This window comes from Brienomyrus brachyistius, chromosome 17, assembly GCF_023856365.1.
Source record: "Brienomyrus brachyistius isolate T26 chromosome 17, BBRACH_0.4, whole genome shotgun sequence".
NCBI classification, from domain to species: Eukaryota; Metazoa; Chordata; class Actinopteri; order Osteoglossiformes; family Mormyridae; genus Brienomyrus; species Brienomyrus brachyistius.
Genome location: NC_064549.1, coordinates 13,239,898 through 13,260,539, shown reverse-complemented (window position 1 = coordinate 13,260,539; position 20,642 = coordinate 13,239,898). Strand labels below are relative to the sequence as shown.

The 20,642-nt window shown below is 47.9% G+C and overlaps 1 protein-coding gene across 7 annotated transcripts in view; it reads right to left on the bottom strand.

Moving 5' to 3' along the window:
• Positions 1-20,642, bottom strand: part of cadm1b (cell adhesion molecule 1b) — a 134,657-nt gene that overhangs the window by 32,126 nt on the left and 81,889 nt on the right. For 4 of the 7 annotated variants that reach the window (XM_048980486.1, XM_048980488.1, XM_048980489.1 and 1 more), the window contains exons 2-8: positions 14,147-14,167; positions 9,989-10,135; positions 6,924-7,076; positions 5,479-5,616; positions 3,441-3,599; positions 528-624; positions 42-214 (exon numbers count right to left, since the gene is read on the bottom strand). In XM_048980486.1, the coding sequence (XP_048836443.1) occupies positions 42-214; positions 528-624; positions 3,441-3,599; positions 5,479-5,616; positions 6,924-7,076; positions 9,989-10,135; positions 14,147-14,167 (888 nt within the window). The remainder of the gene's footprint in view (positions 1-41; positions 215-527; positions 625-3,440; positions 3,600-5,478; positions 5,617-6,923; positions 7,077-9,988; positions 10,136-14,146; positions 14,168-20,642) is intronic. The other 3 variants (XM_048980491.1, XM_048980492.1, XM_048980487.1) reach the window with 2 other exon arrangements.

The window sequence follows — 20,642 nt, the reverse complement described above, 5'->3', positions numbered from 1 at the left end:
GGCGGCCCATTCTTCCGGAGCCGGGCCCCCGACCTACATACCGTAGACGTAGAGGATGTAATCATCATAGGACTCGCCCACGGAGTTGGTGGCCACGCAGCGGTACGTGCCGTTGTACGACTTGTTGAGGTTCTCGATGAGGAGGTCCGAGCCCTTTATTACTGCATGCGAGGGAACATCGTCGTCTAGTTTCACCCAGTTAATCTGCTGTGGCCTGGAAGACCGAAAACACAGGGGCATTTGCTCGGCTGGGTCCATACTGCCGACCTCATCATTATTGCCAAGGCTGCTTTGGGGAACATTTCCCATCAGTATATATTAGATTAACACAAGCTTTAGGTCCAGATGACTTACAGTGCCTATGTTACATTGCTTACTGACACTGACCACGTGCAAAACGGATCTGACCATCAGCCTCGGGGACAGAGTAGATCTGGGGTGATCTGCTTGTGATTTTGAACTTATGGGCCGTTCCCAAAGAGGAGAGCAAGCAGGTGTTTATTTGTGGCGACTGAGAGTGGACGTACTGAGGTTTGCCTTTGGCTTTGCAGGTTAGCTCAAGGTTCTCTCCTTCTCTGGTCAAGCCTTCGGGAAACTCCACAATGATCTTCACTTCTGGCTTGTCTGTCCGGCAGGAAGAACAATTCATGAGTGCAAACCGACGTGTTACTCTGGGTTCCTGCAGCTGAATCTCAGCAAAGCTACAACCTGCAGGTGTTTATATAAACACGTATAGTTATTACCCACAATGCTTCAGCATCCCAAGAACAATACAAATTGATTTCCGTTAACAAGGTGTAATTCTAGTCCTGCTAGACACACTACCAATTGTGTGCTCAGCAGACACAGTAACATTGTATTTCATTCATTTGTTCTCATACAGAACCGCTCACTTAAAGAGTGACACACAATCCCTGTATTTACACGCTGGCTGAGTCTCTCGCATTACAGCACTGTGAAAACAAATTCTTGAGCTGCGAGGTTCTTGTCCATTGGTCACCCAAACAAACAAACACTAAACTGGCGGGCTGTACAACTCTGGAGGATCAAAGGTCCAAGTTACTGGCTCAGCCTGGATGATCCAAGGTTACTTTCTGGATCTACTGTAAGGACCTCTCTGCCCCTTGCACCCTCCCCCATCAACTTCATCTTCACCTTCACCACTGCTTAAGATAGGCTATTACAACCAGCAGGGATTGGTCTATAGCCCAGCGTCCCCCCCAAAATAAGACTCAGTGCTGGCTTCACCGAGCAGATATATGACCTAAATGAGAAATAAAAACTCTAAAAACAGACAGCATAATTTTTATTTCTTCCACCACAGTGCTGTGATGATAGGGTGTGTGACTGTCTAGATGATCAACAAGCACTAGTGTAAGTTTACACTGTAATTAAAAAGGAACTCATGTATGTCATGCCAGGAGACTAAACTGACTGTCCAGTGTGGGCTGCAGTTATATGGGAACTGCACTGATTGGTTTCAGGAACTGAGATGCCGTGAGTTTTTCCAAACCACAAGGATCTTCTGGTGCAGGGCTAGAACCTATTTTGACGTCTCAAGTGCATATAGCATGCATGAGTGAGCGAGTTTCAATCCAGCTGAAGCACTTTGGCGCTTACAGATCTAACACATCACCACATTGTTACTGTGATACAGCCACAATGGTCAATCTCTCTCTCTCTCTCTCTCTCTCTCTCTCTCTCTCTCTCTCTCACACACACACACACACAGACACACGGATTTGTAGTTATATCTTTGTGGGGACTCTCCACTCATATCTTTGCCGAAAACTCCTATTTCCAACATGACAACCTTAACCCCTAACCAGCCCGAACTGTAATCATAAGTAACCAAACAAAATACGAGACTTTCGGCATTTTTAGTTTTTTGATTGCATATCACTGTATTCACAGATCCTTCTGGGGACCTGAAAAATGGTCCTTACAACGTCATAATAACAGGTTTTTATTACATTGTAGGAGAAACACATACTCACACACGCACAAACACACATATTAATTGTATTTCACTGGACGAGACGTATAAATCCACACCACCCACAGGATGATCTGCTTAATCATGCAGAAATCTAACGCGCTAAATGAAATTCACAAAACCACGAGTAGGGAGCCTCACCATCCTTTATAATCAGCAGGCAAGTGTAGACATCAAGCGTTCATCTGCAGACCGACACCACGGCCTAATTGTGGACGGCAAATTAATTTAATAGTAACTGAATAAGAAGGGCACCAAAAAAGACAGCCCTGTCCTTGAAGGATCTGAGCTCAATACTTTTAATCCCTTGAGAAAGAGATCCAGAAGTTTCGGCTGAAGATCCACGTGGTCCCATCATGCCGTGTTTTGGTCCCAGAAAAGTGCCTTGTGTCACATTCCCAGGTGCCCTCTCACCCCAACATGCTGCCACCTGCAGGTCATCAGTGCTTCTCAGCCAGTTCCAAGGACCACCAGACAGTCCACACTGCTCCCTCCCAGCACTCTGAGTAACACCAAAGAGCTGGTACAGGGCTGCTGGCGGCTGGGAGGAGCATGAATGTGGACAGCCTGGGGGTCCCTGAGGACTGGCGCAGATACATGCGGACACCTGTTACAAGACAATTAATTCAACGCGAAATGTGCCAGTCCCATTTGGAAAGCCACTCATGACACTCCTGGCCTGTGTTTTGTGCATTCGGCCACGATATACACCACTTAATATCCTTTTGCACCCCCAAACTGACAGTACGCTGCCCTGCAGAGATCACGTCATCCATCTCAGTGGCCCGAACACTCCTGCGTGTCGAATGACTCGCGGATCACGACTTGGGCACCGGCAGAGTTGGCTCGTGGAGCTTTCACAGGACACTCCCCCCAAAGTCCGCTGAACTCGGGCCCCCCCCATCTCAAGCTCCTCTTTAAAGTGTTGCTCTCGCCCCCCAGAACACCTCCTTCTCCTGGCGGGACTCCAGTGCCAAGACCCTGGCCGATAATTTAGCAGTGCGCTAAACGTCCCCCCCCTCCCCTTATCAGCGGTAATCCAAGATTGCAAAAATGTCAAGCTGTTGTGGCGAAGCTGATCCTTCCTGTCTTTTATGTGGAAAGGTCAGAGAGATCCTCCTCTTTCAGAATAAACGAATCTGCTGCAAAAGGGTAGGTTAACCTTTACCAGACTCACCAGAGAACATACACTTAGATACACTGCTGCTTTTAATCAATACGCTTATATAAGAGTCTGTTACATCGCCCTAAACAGCTCAGGCTCCCTCTTAACCCTTAAGGGCCAAATCGGTCACTCTGCGTGAAGTGGCTTGGTTTCAGGGTGGAGGTGGAGTTAGGGTGACGCAGGCAGGCAAGGTGGGGGTGGAGATCCACAGGCAAGGTGAGGGTGGAGTTCCATAGGCATGGTGAGGATGGAGTTCAGAGCTGGGTCAGCTGTACTCACACTGCACCTCCAAGTACGTCTGGGCCTGGAGATCCTTCACCGCCGGATGGTCCACTATGCAGATGATTGGCACACCGTCGTCTTCCCTGGTGACTGTGAGTGAGAGTCGGCTGGTGACGGTGAACATGTGGTCATAGGTCTCCTCCACCATGGTCTCTCCTGGAGGTGCGAGGCAGCATGGTAAGAAGATGGAGCAAAACTCTCACTCAAGAGGCTATTTTGACCAGTTCTAGTGCCAAATGTCCTTCACACACAACAGGACTAACACAGATTTAACATAATGTTTTGTACTTTACATATAAAATTATATACCACTACAAAGAGTACATAAATAAAACACAAACCAATATCTTGGCAAAGTTCTCAAAGAAGCTCAAAGGACATATGAATATTTAAAAAATCAAATGAGTATGCTTAACATATTCTTTTGGTGGACATCCCCTTTAAATATTCAAAAGCTTAATATAACTTTTGGATGGACATCACCTTTAAAGGAAACATCCTCCCAGATGTCTACATGTGTGATTAACATTAACGGGCCAGCTCCAGGTCTTCTGTCCAAGCATCTCCACGCTCAGGTAAAGAGGCTTCTGTCTTCGGCCGCGCGCCCTTTGCTCAATCACAAAAACTTCACCGAAATGTCACGCCCTTCTAAAGGTCATCGCATGACCCGATATTTCCAAACCATGCCAGATGCATGCGCAGTACAGTGATGGTAGTGTGTGGCCCTGCTGGGGGCCAGGAGCTCAAAGGTAAAAAAAAAAGAGGCATTGGGTAACCCATAAGGAAGGGGTACCCATGGGCATCCCATCCATGCCTGGGTCTTTGTGCACGATGCCACGCCTGATCGTAGCAGTGCTTTCTAAGAAGGACTATAAAAAGACATGATAAATGCAGAAATCGATACCATCTCCCAAGGCACTAATCCAAAACTACTCCCACTTGGAGCCTCAGGTTAAGAAGTATGAAGTAATTCTTGACATTAAGGGAGCTTCCCCTAACCCCGAAGCCTGGAGGTCCAGGTCCCAGGAGACAGTCCCCGCCCCCCAATAAGGCCTTTCTCCTGGTCGTCTAGGTCAGACCTACCAGTTTCTGGTTATAGTACGCTGCACCCCCCCCCCCCCCCCCCCAATCGAGCTTTACGGTAAGCAGGAGACACAAAATGGGAACACTAGCACTGCTATTTAAATGAGTTCAGGATAAAAATGACTAAATTATGTGGAAGTAAACAGCTTTGCATATCAGGATGGCAGTGTTTACACTCCCTAGTTAAGTTGCTGTAACCTTTGAACAATATTTAAAAAAAAAAAACAGGCTTAAACATCTTATAAGCAATTAGGTTGAAAGATGAACATGTTTAATTAAATCGAAATCCCCCAGCAGGACGGCCAAAAGCAATTTACTGGCAGGGACCGCCGAGATCCGTGCGGCAAAGCAGAGGCTTGCTGCTTCACGCCTCCTCGCCGCTCCGTATCTCTCCTCACCATGGCGACGGGGTGCGCACGCACAGACCGGTGCGGGCATGGCAGCCCAGCTACCCTCGTGTAAACATGCCGCGGCACGCTCAGGCTGCTACCACCGGCCCTTAGCCCCTCCTACAGCGGCTCGTGTGACTTTTAATTTCATTTTTTCAAGATTCAATTTTCATTCAGAAAGTTCTCCTTGCAGCAGAAAATGAAAAATAAATTGACACACCAACATCAGAACAATATACTGAAGCACAGTTTGGCAAATGAAAAGTCATTTTAAGAAACTCTCATGTAATTAACAATGAGCGTGATATTTGCAAATATTTCACCGATGTCATCCCGCAGAATATCCAAGGTGCTTCACGAAGCAGACACCCATACCGTACTGGACCTGAGCCGGCGGTTGGTACTAGTGCAGAAGCCGCAGATGATACCCTGCAGCAGATACCCTGCAGTAGATGCCTAGCAGGAGTTCCTCCCAGCTCCGCCCATTGGGCTCCCTGCTTGACAGGCTGCATCGGAGCAGCTGACCGGGTCGACCTGATGAGGCATCGCCTAGGGCAACCCACCCTGCAGTTCTTCGGGGCCCTTCATCCAGCGGATGGAGGCGGCGGGTTTGCTGCCCATGGTGGTGCAGCTCAGCTCTGTCTCGTTGCCCTCGCTCACCAGGTCGTCTCGCGCCTCCAGAATGGGGGGACTGGGGGGAACTGCCGTGGAGGGAGGCAGAACAGAGGTGTGAAGAAAGAAGGGACCACAGAACCTGTACCCTGGTAGTAAATGCATGTATATAAGTCTGAGACCACGTAAGCATTCATGCATGTGTGTAAATCAGAATGAGGCCACGTGAACATGCAAGTATGCGTGTAAATGAGCGAGGCCACGTAAACATGCACACGTATATAAATGAGCGTGAGGCCACGTGAACATGCAAGTATGCGTGTAAATGAGCGAGGCCACGTAAACATGCACACATATATAAATGAGCGTGAGGCCACGTAAACATGCACACGTATATAAATGAGCGTGAGGCCACGTAAACATGCACACGTATATAAATGAGCGTGAGGCCACGTAAACATGCACACGTATATAAATGAGCGTGAGGCCACGTAAACATGCACACGTATATAAATGAGCGTGAGGCCACGTAAACATGCACACGTATATAAATGAGCGTGAGGCCACGTAAACATGCACACGTATATAAATGAGCGTGAGGCCACGTGAACATGCAAGTATGCGTGTAAATGAGCGAGGCCACGTAAACATGCACACGTATATAAATGAGCGTGAGGCCACGTAAACATGCACACGTATATAAGTGTGCGTGAGGCCACGTAAACATGCACACGTATATAAATGAGCGTGAGGCCACGTAAACATGCACACGTATATAAATGAGCGTGAGGCCACGTAAACATGCACACGTATATAAATGAGCGTGAGGCCACGTAAACATGCACACGTATATAAATGAGCGTGAGGCCACGTAAACATGCACACGTATATAAATGAGCGTGAGGCCACGTAAACATGCACACGTATATAAATGAGCGTGAGGCCACGTAAACATGCACAAGTATATAAATGAGCGTGAGGCCACGTAAACATGCACACGTATATAAATGAGCGTGAATCTACATAAACATTCATGCATGTGTAAAAATGGACGCGAGCCATGTAAACATGCGTGTATGCACATAAATGAGTGTGGACCTACGTAAAGATTCATTCACGTGTGTAAATGAGCACGAGGCCATGTAAATATGCATGCATGTGTGTAAATGAATCCAAAGCCAAGGCTGAACACACATGCATGCATGTAAATCACAGTGAGGCCATGTAAACATCTGCATGTAATCATATGTATGAGAGAACCTGTATAAGAATATGTATCAGACTGCAAATATGCATATATGAGACTCAAGCATGCGTATATAGTTGTATGTGTGCTGCAGCGTAAACATATTAGTGATGCATGCATACACACGTGTGTGCGTGCTTGAGGCCATACCCAGCACAGTGATGTCGGCATAGGCTTCCTGGGGCGGGTCGGTGTACAGCTGACAGACGTATCGGCCCTCATCGGACAGCGACACGTTGGACAGGGACACGCGCAGCTCGTTGTCCGTGAAGTTGACCAGCTGGAACCTTCCGTCCTTCAGGGCTGCGGAGGCAGAGAGGCGACAGAGGAAGCTGAGGAATGCATCTCTGCTCTGTGAATATTTCATGCTGCCTCCATGCCAGCGAAGGGATGGAGTCTGGGGTCAGACTCGAGAACTGTAAGTTCACCCGAACGAGCAGAAGCACAGCTGGGCAATTCAATATTTTATGAAGTCGTCTATTTTCTTTGTTTTTTTTTTTTCCCTCTACTGAGGAAGTTTTGGCCAGAAATGCAGCAGTGAACATTCCAGCTCTGAGGTCTTACAGCTGGAGTGTGGGTTACTCTGTCTTAATGAGATGGGAAGTTGAGGAAACGGACGCACTCTCAGAGTTGCCATCCCTCAGGAATGCTGACGAGCCCATTAGAGCGAAATGTCCGTGTGTCTCAGGAGCCCAACAACGACGACGTGCGAGCCGGCCTGTGGAAGCCACCGCGTGCAGGCAGCATCTGACAGTCGAGGAGGGGGCAGATAAGCCCACGTTTGAACACAGGCGCACTGCGCACTCCCTGTGCCCTGCTCCTCAGTTCCAGCATCGGTTATCTCAAAGGAAAACACCCAAAAAAAAACCACATTAATAAATAGCATCCTGAATCTGTGGGGGTGGGCCACAGAGACGGGAAAAAGAGGAGGAAGAAAGGTGAGAGGGTCTAATTAACAAATGACCTTTCCTAAAACTGTGAAATTAAACAGCAAAGAACAAGAGAGGGTCAAAGGTGAAAGAGTCAGGCCTGCAGATGCATCTTTACATGCCGCCCGAAGCAGGTATTTCACCCTAGGAAGAACGATAGATAAAAATGGATAGAATTACTGTATAACTTTGTCTTCGGCGTAATGTTTCCACATAGTCTTAGGAATAGTACCTACAGTGTCCGACTGGATATTATTTTTAATTTTTGATCTACTCGAGCTGGTGCAGTCACAGACGCTCAAAGTTTTTTTGATGAGCTGTTTCCGTCCATGGTGCATTGAAATAACACAGGGCTAATTATAGGCACAGATAAACAAGGTGATGACATCATTAAGAGGAGGGTGCTAAAGGTCTGACTGAAGGTGGTGGGGGGGGGGGGGCAGGGCAGGGCAGGGCAAAAGGCACCGCAAGTGATCTGAGTGGCTGAAGTCCAGTAGAAACAACAAAACAAGAAAAATTAAGTCATTAGTGAAATGTGAGTGACTGTAATGACAGGACTGGGAGAGGAAATGTGGGAGGAATGAATAGGCGATGGCTTCACACCCACACCTAAAAGGAAGCAGGGATCCCATGGCACTGAGAAGGACACATCCTGGAAGGAAAAGGCAGTAGCAGCTTCCAATGACAGCTGACCAATTTTTATTATTAAGTAAATATTCATTATTAAGGTAAGAGACTTTACTTTAACACTGCTGAGGACTAAATGGGTGGCACAGTTGCTGGTGTTAATGCTGGCCTTGGTGCAGGGTTCAGAGGTGTGTGTGTGGGTGGTGTTATTGGCATTGGCAGCATTATCCAGGTCAGTGCTGGTAGGGCTACTGCTCTGGGTGTTTGTGGTGGTGGAGGGTGGTGGTGTTAAGTAGTGTCAGCAGGAGCAAAGCTCTCAGAGAGAGAGCCAGAGAGAGACAGACATAGAGAGAGAGACAAAGAGGGAGAGAGACAGAGAGAGAGCCAAAGAGGGAGAGAGACAGAGAGAGACGGAGAGAGAGAGAGACATAGAGAGAGAGACAAAGAGGGAGAGAGACAGAGAGAGGGCCAGAGAGAGAGACAAAGAGGGAGAGAGACAGAGAGAGACGGAGAGAGAGAGAGACAGTCACAAACAGAGACAAAGAGGGAGAGAGACAGAGAGAGAGACAGTCATATAGATAGAGACAAAGAGGGAGAGAGACAGAGAGAAAGAGAGACAGACAGTTAGAGGGACAGAAAGAAAGAGACAGTAAGAGAGAGACAAAGAGAGAGCCAGAGAGAGAGACAGACATAGAGAGAGAGACAAAGAGGGAGAGAGACAGAGAGAGAGCCAGAGAGAGAGACAAAGAGGGAGAGAGACAGAGAGAGACGGAGAGAGAGAGAGACAGTCACAAACAGAGACAAAGAGGGAGAGAGACAGAGAGAGAGACAGTCATATAGATAGAGACAAAGAGGGAGAGAGACAGACAGATAGAGGGACAGAAAGAAAGAGACAGACATACAGAGCGTAAGAGAGAGACAAAGAGAGAGTCAGAGAGAGAGCCAGACTTAGAGAGATAGAGGGATAGAAAGAAAGAGAAAGGCATTTAAAGACAGACATATAGACAAAGACAAAGAGAGAGAAAGAGAGACAGACAGACAGTGAGGGGGGGATATGGCAGGCTCTACATTTTCAGGGGCCTAGGCAAAGCTTTCCTTGGGAGGCCCCCTACCAAGAATATTCATCATCATTTCACTTCCTCCAGAAAGCAGGTAATTCGGGGGCCCTGAGCAGCTCCCCATTCTGCCTACAGGTGGAGCCAGTCATAAAGAGGACATGTTTAGTGGACACTAATTGGGGCTCCATACTGACGGTAGCCAGGGAGCCTCCCGTCCCAAAGCCATCACCATCTGTCACCTGCTGTCTGGACTGAATTCACATGTCAAACCACATCACTCTGAAAGCGTTCATTTTACTGTGCAAGTCAGGTATTAGAAACATAAATAGAGAAATGCAGAAAATGTTTAAGCTGTATAACTGGGAAATGGGGGGTGGGAGTTATTGACTCACTGTATGCATCTCATGATTTTTTTTTGGGGGGGGGGGTTCCTTCACCAGCTGACTATCTCTGATAGGCTGGATCATCCAGGACACATCACAGCTGCCTGGCCCCAGGTCAAGGTAACAATGTGAGAAATATCATTTGAAATGCAGCCCAAACACGTCCTGCTCCGTGAGACTGCGATGACACAGGAATGAGGAGAGCCGACCAGACGTACGTCGCACGTCCTTAAAGTAGATGGTCTGTCTGTTGGGGTTGAGAAGCTGGATCACGGAGTCGTCATTGTTCCTCACTCTGCAGCTGATGATGGCCACCTCTCCCTCCACCACGGAGATGTTGTCCGTCACCAGATTCTGCCCCTGAACTGAGGAGAGGGGAGATGTGATTCAGGACCTAGGCTGATAGAGACACACACAGTCACACAGAGAGACACATACGCATGTGTAAAGACACATGGATACAGACAAACAGAGATACACAGACACACACGCACACACACACACACACACAGACACCTGTACACACACACACAGAAAGAAAGACAGACAGACACCACATAGAAATCATATGCATTTCCCAAAACCCGCTTTTGGTGCACATACACTTTGGCACTCCCTTGTTTTCCACTTGAAGGGATGCTAAAGCAGACGGCGCCTTGTTCTAAATTTACCCAGGATCCCCCACAGGCAGGGAGGTGGATGCAAATGGAGAAAGAGTTTAAACGCTCCGGAATCTTCCCCAGCGGGACATGAAAGCCCACAGCGCAAAACTGCGGGACCTCAAATGTGGATGCGCATGGCTGGCTTGTCAGACGGCCCCCATCCTCGCTGACACCTACAGGGCTGGAGGAGCCGGTGCGGACGCATTCGGAGAAGAGCGCAGTGCACAGTTCACACGACAGCCCGTACAGCTTCACCCACAGGGAGTCAAGCACCTATCTATATGACCTCTGACTTTTTTGAGAAGGTTAAAAATGAGTGGAAGCTGTCTTGAAGGCTGGTGTGTGGCTCCGAAATCACTATCTGGGCAGTCATGACAAAAAGGACCAATCACAGAGCATGAGCAAGCTCCATTAATAGAGCAGGTAATGAAAACGTGCCTCACTTCACAAATAAGGGTTGGGGCCCTCGATGATGAGGCCCTTGATTCTTAGGGAACTACAGACAGAGGAACACTGCTTGACTGGCACACACTCCTCAGGGTGAAGCAATTTATCAAAACAACTAAAAACAACCAAAAAACATCATCAGCCTGGATTCTTTTGTGCTCAGGTTTTAGTCAAGTAAAAACTAAATAAAAGTTCTGTATAAAAAATTAACTTTTTTATCAAACAGATGACAAATCATTACTTCTGTGGGGCAAACTCTGGTATTACTGATAAAGAATCCGTCTGACAGCTTTACCACTCAAGTAAGCAGAAAGGAAGTTGTTTTGATTTTAAGCTACATGCTAAATCTCGGGAGAACACAGTTCTTAAGAAAATGTACCACTAGAGGGCACCATATTGTCAAAACCAATTAGCGTAGCATTTGTGTCTTCTGTGTGAAGTATACCCACGTGGTGCCTTGTGATAACTGTGACGGATAGGCTGTCCAACTTGGATTGTACCATGCAGTTTAATTACATTCATTTCTTTTAGATTCAATTAACATTCTAGGTGTCTGGGCGAGTTTGTCCATTCTAGACTCTGTCTGCTCTCTTTGCGATGGCAAGCTAGGTCCAAAGCAAAGAAGAGGACCTCTGACTTGAGAGGGGCAGTACGCCTCTCATTCTACCATGACCCTGGTGTCCATCTCAGGTGGGGTCGGACTACATATTTTCTGAGTGCTGAGAGAGCTCTTCAAGCAAACCAGCTGCACAGTGGTCTACAGTCCTGGGTTTGGACGTGCTGCAAGCCCACGAGATGATCAAAAATCAACAGTAAAATGACCACACCACTCTACATAATGTAGAGGAGTTTTAGCAGGGAGTGTGGTCACCCCAATGTTATAAGACCTAAGTCTCAACAATTGGTCCCAAAAGTCACTGCTATGGGAATCACTAGGGGATTGTGTGAGATATTCATCACATGGGTGGCGGTTATCTAAGGTGGCAATGGCACTGTTATGCAATGATGTCGGACTGAATAATTGACTTTTTGATAGTCAAGCTCAAATTAGATCAATGAACAATAATATATCTTTGGTCTTTTTTCCCAGGAAATTTTGCTTATACAATTTCAAAAGGGTGTTCCTGTCACAGCATGCAGAAGAAGAGCCCTCAAACCATCTGAGCCATGGATGCAGACGTTAACGCAGATGTGCTCACGGCTTACAAGCACGTGGCACGTCTCCAACGCTACTTTGTCTTCAGTTATGATCTACGGTCCTGTGTTCTGGCTTCGCCCGAGTCCTGCCACAGCACGAGTCGTATCAATCATGAGGAGCAAAGGGAACTACTAAATTAGTGGCAGCGAGATCAAAACCTGACAGTGAATGAGAAGCTTAGGTGATCAAACAAACAGCTACACAGCCACGGTTCCATCATAGCTAGAGGCCATAGTCTGACTTCTGAAGTCCAGCCTCAAAGACCTTCTAGAAGGAAATCTCAGTACAGGGTTTTCCCTCCACAAAAGCAGACGTTTATGCAAAGTTCCTGTTAAAGCCAGAGATTACCTGAAATATCTTACAAAGCACAACCCCCCCCCCCCCCCCAAAAAAAGGCCATCAGAAAAGAGCAGGAAAGGTGTCACTGCAAGACGTGTACATGGCCCTGAACATCGGATTAATTTCCTGCTCTGCAGCCAGCAAGTTAGGGTGATGGCAGGGGACGCTAATCAGCTAGTTAGGTAGAACCCGCCAAAGCCCAAGTACAACAAACACTTAATCTTCGCTCTCGTGAGAGGAGAGCAGTCCGGACACCCATGGCACATCAAGAGGAAGCTGGTTGGAAAACACGTTACAGGTTCAGGCCATGTCTCGGATGAGGAGCGGTCAGCCATAAGGCAGCCTCGGACGTGGCCGGGAAATGCGAAAGCGCGGATAATGGATTACAAGGAGGCCCCTGCCGAGTGGGACTTGCTGTCGCTCCTGTTGAGCGTTACCTAGCCCCCATTTATCCTCCAGATGTGGCAGTTTTCAGCGCGGTTTCACCCTCTGACAGCCCTCTGTGGCGGGTGACATTTAGCTACCGGGGAAACTCTGTGACTCGCTCTGAGAACCCCATTAACTCACACCGTGTATTAAACAGCGGGAAAAAAAAATAAAAAACACAAAAACAACTGAAAGGGTGGAAATAATAAGTAGCTGTCAAGGAAAAATATTGCAAATAAATGACAAATTAACCGAAGCTCCACATCTATAAAACAAACATTCATCTTTCGTGGTCTCTATCAGGCCAGTTTATAAGGGCAAATTTAACTGCACACGGGCAGCGAGTAAAGAGCGGTGGTCCACTTTGGCACAAACGGGCCGCATCCAGCCACGTGTCGGAGAAACCGACAGGACGTAGGGCAGACATATGCCGCTCCTCCTAGTGTGGACTGCTCTGAACAGTCGTCATAGCCGATTGACTGAGCTGACAGTCACGACCCAATTGATGGTCCTGGCCGGAGTGGGTCTGGCCATCTGATGATTTCAGTGCCCCAGCCACAGTCACCTACGTGATCCCAGTTGTTTTGCCATTTCATTTAGACGCCGTCCACACTAATTACAGTACTACATTTATCTTTATTTTATTAGCCAATTTTTCCCATGCGGCGTGAAATGTTTACTGCTCACTGCATGCGCTTTGCTATTTTGTTCACCGATGGAGGGGGCAGAGGGTGGGAGCTGATATCTCAGCCTGGACGATGGCAGCTCGGTGAGGTACAAGATCACAAGGACATCAGCAGCTTTGACAGGAGAGGGGACAACTGTGTCACTGTTTGCCCAAGGAGAGAACGTGGGCGATAAGATGTCATCAGGACCTGGGGGGGGGGGGGGGGGGGGGCTTCCGGGCTCCTGCTGTCAGCATCCTCATTCAGGTCTGAAGGCGTTTAACGTGACACGGGGAGCATGCTGGGGGGAGACCCGCAAGGGCATGCTACGGGTCCCCGAAGTCATGCTGTTACTGTGACAAAACACGAGCGGCATGTGACACAGCCGCACTGGTTACATACAGTCAATGGGCGATGAGGAAATGGTGAATCTGTGGTTATACTCATGCCCGACTAAAAGACCAACCGGGCAGCTCATGCGGGTCACAGTTGACGTCACACACGTGGGATTATCCCAGTGCGGTCTGGCTCAGATGACATGGGCGGAACCCGAAGGCTCCGCGTCACGATGGCAGGATTCTCGGGAATGGGGGAGCATGACAGGTGAGGACATGTAGGAATAAAAGGTGATCTTTATACCTGGAAGGATCTGAGCTGCTCCTACGACATCATTAGAAAAAGCGAGGAGAGAAAGGGAAGAGTTAAGGTCAGCTTCATGTTATAGTCAACTGTGTGGAGCAGGCCTTAGGGGGCGCTGCGGAGTCATGGTTATCAGAGGATTCAGGTGTCAGCACGAAAAAAGGATCGCTCGATATTTGTCACTCGTGTAAATCTCGTGTAAAGTCTTTTAAAAGTTCTCTGAAGATCACACAACAGTTCTAGTGAACTCCAACTCTTATGGTCTTCAAGATATAGAACTGTCACAGAAGTGTTACAAATCAGGCTTGGCAGGGGATTGAACTGGCAGCAGCCCAGGATCCAGAGCAAGCAGTAGAGATGGCTGTCCAGGGGGGTAATTCCACAAAGTAGAATTTCCCAGTTAGCTGGGTAACTTAAGCCAAATGTGAAAAGCGCCCAATATGAGGAGAGGTACAGTAAATATGATTCCTATGGATAATCCTTACTTTTGGCTTAAGTTATCTGGCTAACGAGTAGACCCTGCTTTTGAGGAATACCCCCTAGGCCGTATACACCTTCCACACACCATTTCACGCAGAGTGTATATATCATCTATTTAACACTGATTTGTTTACCCACCAGCCCACATGGCATGAAACCAAACATCACCAAAAGCAGGACAATCCCTCCAGAGGCAATAAAGAGCAGTGGGTCAGCTGATGGCCACACCCACCGCTGCCTGACCCCTGACCCCGGGGACCGGAACACGCCTTAACAGGCGCCAGGGCAATCACAAGCAGACATCCCCTAGTGCCCACGCAGCCGAAGACAGGCACCCGGAGGCTCGGAGCAACAATTTTACAAAGCGGAATATTAACAACTCTGTAGGGCAAAGTCGAAGGAAAATGTGTCCTAATCAGATTAATCAATACGTACAGACGGCCATGTTTCAACAACATAAAAAATCACTCCGACATTTTTATTACATTATAGATAAAAGATAAAATCTGCTCACAATACCCTAGTCTCAGAAAGACAAATTCACTGGCCAAATTTAAAATGACAATCACACCTTCTCCATTTCCTAAAGGCTTTTAAAAGTGTTAGTATTATACATTTATATATATAAACTTTTGTTTCAGCCAAAACCAATCTAATGTGCTTAATCTCTCTAATTTTGAATTAACGGCAGCATTTAATCCATTGGTGACTCGTATGATGTAAGCAGCGGTCACATTTCACCCTCATACCTCAGATTGGACTGGAATACGACATCCCGTAGCCTGAGTCATCTCAGCTCAGGGCTATGTGTGGGGATCCCATTATGGGGGGGTTGGGGGGTGGAGGAAGGTAGGTTAGTCTGACGATGGGCCGCTTTATCAGAGACTGTATAATTCACAGGACGACCCATCCTTCAGGACACAAAATCTGCAGAACAGAATTGATACGCTGAATGTATTGGTTGTCTAAATTCAAAAGGGGTGAGAAAATAGGCCAGAAGTAATACTCTCATGTCTTTATGCATACGAGAATTGTCATTTGAGAAGAGTAAAGCGTGAAGAACAAATCGGCTTGTGATTACAGAGCATCCAGGAAAGGAAATTCTTTATTTCTCCAATCTTGGTACGAAAGACAATTTCGGCTTTTTTCTTTCCGAGCCACGAGTCCGGTAGTGCCCCGACGTGACCTCAGCTCCGCTTCTCGTTTTGCTAAAAGGTTGCGAGACAAGATGCAACATCTTAGCATAATGTTTCAGAAAGACCTAAACGTGTGGCGATGAGAGTCTGCTGCTGGACAACGAGGTATCAAACCATGTGACCTTCAAAAAAACAAAGCAAAAAACTTAAGTAGCACAGGATATCCAGAGATTGTTTAGTGCAATGCTGACAGTTTCCTTATCAAAACTCTGGGAGATGTTAATTGATGCGTGTAAATATTTCAATTTTTAATGTTTCATTGTCATATTCCACTTTTTGAGTCCTGCACATCTCACCACGGAGCGCTGTTCCCTCTCGCTCCGGTCCGGGGAGACGACATTTTAAAAGGCGTAGAAACTGTTTTCAGCAGTCAGCAGAGCTTAATCCCCTCACAGATAGACAGACGGATCTCGGAGCATCACAGAGCGAGAGAGAGGCCCAGAAGATTAATAGAGAACTTGCCCCTGCGTGGTTCTGAACTCGCGGACACATTCCTGTCGATCGCGCCTAAACTCCTGACAGCTCAATACTTTTCCCAGCCTCCTTTGGAATGTGTCTCTCTCTCAGAGGCCCATCTGGATTTGAAGCCCCCCCCCACCCTTCCAAATATCCCCAAGGGCTGAAATTCACTCAACCAAAAGAGAGATCTGTGATGGTCGCCTTCAACCCAAGCTGAACCAAACAGACTCCCGGTGAAGAGTCCCAACATGTCACTGAGTGACGTAGTCAGGGGTGAGCTGAGGGCTGGGATGGCAGGCGCATGTGTCTGAGGCCCAAACAGAACGAGAAAATCCTGAGCGTAAAAATAGTGCGGCCCCATCTGCCTCGTGTCCAATCACGTTAGCATTACGCGCCTGCTGAGCGCCACCTGCACACGCGTGCTACCAGCCCGGCCGCGTCCGCATGCAGCGCTGGTGGCTAAAGGGCAGTGTGCACTGGGAGGGTGGGGGGAGGGCCACCAATCAGCAAACGCCATTTCTGCAACGTCAGCTTGGCAGCCTGGGATGGGACTGCATCACCTGGACTGCGGGCGGACTCGGAGACTGCAGATATGCTTGCCAGCGCCAGGATGTACCACGTCGCAGTGGCGGAGGGGTGCTCAGTTTTCAACGTCCCTCTTTGTCCTCCCTCCACCTCTCTGCCGCCCCTTTTTAGTGACCAGGGAGCGTGTAATTAAATCTGGTGAGAAGACATGAGCAGATACAAGGAGGACAGAGAAGCAAACATCTGCCACACTGTACAGTAAGATAAGGAACTAGAAACGACAGGTCTACTGCTTGTGCTGTACTGTTGTGTGTGTGTGTGCTGTGTAGTACGCAGGTTTAGCTGGAGTGAAAAAATGCAGCAGTTTGCTTTCTATAAATGTAAAAATATTACCACAATTTACCAGCACTATTTTTATTGACGCCATGTCTGTGTTTGTTCAACTATCACCATTTTCAGTGGGTAGGGATAATTAGTTATGGTGAAACCATGATCAGCCCCCACCACTATGATATTACATTGCTGTGTTTCTGTGGGTCGGGGGGTGGGGTGGGATAATCAGGTCGGAGGACGTCACTGGGTCCCGGCAGTGGCTCCATGTCCAGCTTATTTATCTGTGCTTGACTGGGCTGCTGTTGCTTGATTCAAACCATAATCTACAGCTGAGGTCTGGTTTTGATCTTTTTAATTCTGTACAGTCTCTACATTTTTTTCTTCCTTTTTGCCCTTTAAAATAATGTTAGAATATTGTGCAGTTTTTCTTAATTAATTAACAACCGTGACAATCACATGCTGAATCAGGCTTAAACTTTGGATCATTTACAAAATGAAGTCAATCATCTCAGCCGGATATTAAGTTCCATAAGTACTTGGTAAAGATGGTTGTGTTTCAGGTAGAAAAGCCACAACGCGAATTCCATTCGACCATTCGCTATGTAAGACTGCAGCTAGAGGAAACAGTGGGAATCCGTTTGGAACAGGCTTCACGCGGTCTGCACATCCCAGGAGAGAAACTTCAAGCTCCATAACAGTGTAGATTCTGCTACCTATGAACTCCAGATTGGGCCGAGCAACACCGAACCCAAGGAATCCCTATTCCAGATCTTTCCATTGTGGTTCTGCAGTCACAGAGTTAGTGCAGTGTTTGTGGTTTGGTGTTGGGTGCAATGTCACGGGGAGGGGCAGTGTTACTACCGAAAACAATGGGATGTTCCGTCTATGGAGGTGAACAAACACTTGGCGTTGAGTTAGACGATTGATTGGTTGCTTGGACTGATCTTTTTTGCTGTGGTGGCGAGGTAGAAATGTTACCTGCAGAAAAACAATGAGTGCAGAAGGAAAGGAAGATTTTGAAGAAGAGGAATCTTTCCAACCATTTACAAGGAAAAAGTCTGATGTAATGAAGATCTTCTAGATCCATAAACAGGGACAGTAATGGTAGTACCCCCCCGGGCACACGGTCTGACTGGGATGTTGCCATGGGCCTCATCCAAAACCAATCACGTGACTTTATTTTGCAACTCTATTACTTGAGGCTCACATGACTTTCTCAATACGGATACACAAACAGGCATAGATCCATTCCCTAATATGTAAACACAGGAAATAAACGCAAAGAATTAAGACAAATCTATACAAGCAAAATCAGATCCAAACAGAACATTGCTGCTCTTCGCACACTGGATCTTTCCTCACTGCTTAATTTGGGCTCAAAGGTCTGAGGGCTGTAGCTGAGGTCCATCCCGTGCAGGTGACACGCCTCGCACACCGCGGGAAGGAGCAATAATGAGCCTGGGTAACCCGGTCACGGCCAAAAATAAGAAAATTTAATAAATTTAAAAAAAATACTCCGGTCGCTTTTGTCTGGTTTCAGAGAGTCAAGCGAATGGAACAAAATAATAATAAGAAAATAAAAAAAGAAAGAAAGCTGTATTCCATACAGACACTTTCTGAAGATCAAGGCTGAAGGAACATGAAGGTGTTTGAGAGATCACAGATTCCTGCGCTCTTTGCATCAGCCCCGCGGACGGCAGCTGCGTGTTACACACAGGTGGGGGGGGGGGGGGGGGGCTGTTATTCCTGCCTAGCGACTCGCTTCTCCACTGGGGATGGAGGCAGCGGGCAGGAAAAACAAAAGCGTGATCACTGCACCAAGCACCCGGGGACGGCGTCGGAGCACGTGCACGATAAGATGGCAAAGGGGGGGGCTGCCACCAGCGTCAAGGCCTCAAAACCCCAGCCCCCGCCGGGGAGGGCGGCCGCCTGATGCTCCCGCGGCATTGAGCATGGGGACAGAGGTGGGGGGACAGAGGTGAACACCATGGGCAAGCGGCAAGTGTGGTGTCAACACTGAATGGGCAGCCTGAGAATGCAAACTTTGTCTGGAGAGCCACGAACCGGGTCAGGCACCCGCATCTCCCACTGGGCATGTTTCCCTGCTCAGGAGGTGCGGTCTGGCTGGCAGTGGGGTCTAGGGGGCCCCAGAGAGCAGAGCCAACGCCACCACAACATGTTGATACATACGTACAACCTGTGTCCAGCAGTATTTCCAGCTGGGTCTCGATCCTACAATCCTACAGGCTCACACTTGTAAGGCCCTGTCTTTGACCCCACAATGAACAACCTGCTTCAGTTGAACGTAGCTACCAAAACAAACCTGAGGTCTCACGAGCGTCAGGTCCATTTAAGCGGAATGGTGCGTGGGCATGACCCCATCCTGTGGAGCGTGTCACTGCTTTTCATTTGTGTCTCTATCTACTTTCTTTCAACGTGGAAGCAGGGCAAAAACTCATTCCTTTTGAAAACACGTCTCTGCAGCCACTGGGGATAATTCACGAGGCTTTTTTTTCGCTGCCCTGTCAATGCAACAAAGAATCTGACACGGTTCTCGCTCAATACACGGCAGGTTGTTGGTCCTGAATAGGTCACTCCCGGCTACCCCCGCCCCAGTGAAATTTGGAACCTTGTATGTTTTGAGTGCCTTGGACAGAGCTTACCACGTGATGCATAAATCTATGCTGTTTAATGTTAATTCATTTGATTTCATTTGTAAGTGTCGTCCTACTTTTGTGTACCAGTCGGACAGGACACATCTAAGCACGGGGGGTTGTCACTGAGGCATGAAAGGAGACTGATATAATTAGCTCGTCGGGAATGGCTGATGTGGGAGGAGGGGGGACATTGTCAATGCGGCTTGCCCAGCCGACAGGGGGGTGGCCTTTTGATGACAAACATTTCTTGTCTTCAGCAACTCAAAGGAAATGCAATAGTACTGTCGTTTGGTGTGGTGCCCGCGGCTCGGGGCTCCGCACGGGCATTGAGCTGGCACTCGTGTTCCTCATCAGAGGACACTTGCACCCAAGCGGCATGTGGGTGAAATCCAGGCCTCTGGCCTTTAATCTGCGCATGGCAGCATCTTAGCATACAGGGCTGCTCCTATTCACAGCTGACAAGGACAGTTCTTTAATTAACTGAGGGGAACGAGAGGAACACAAAGGGGAACTGGCACGCTGCCGATATGGAGTTCACAGCGGACTCCTACGTGCCACCCACGTCGGCCAGCCACCCAAGCTAATCCCAAGGGCTAAAGGAACCCTACACTAACTATGGAACTTAAAAGGACACCATGCTAACCTCAGGCCCGTAAGGGAACCTGATTCTAACTATGATACTTGAAAGACATCCATGCTAATGTCAGGCGCTAATGAGAACCCCATGCTAACTGCAGTTGCTGAGGGAATTCAGTCATCCTAGCTGATAGGAGAAATCCCATGCAAATTCCAGAGGCCAAAGAAATTCTGTGCTAACCCAGAGAAGAGGAATCTCATACTCAAAAA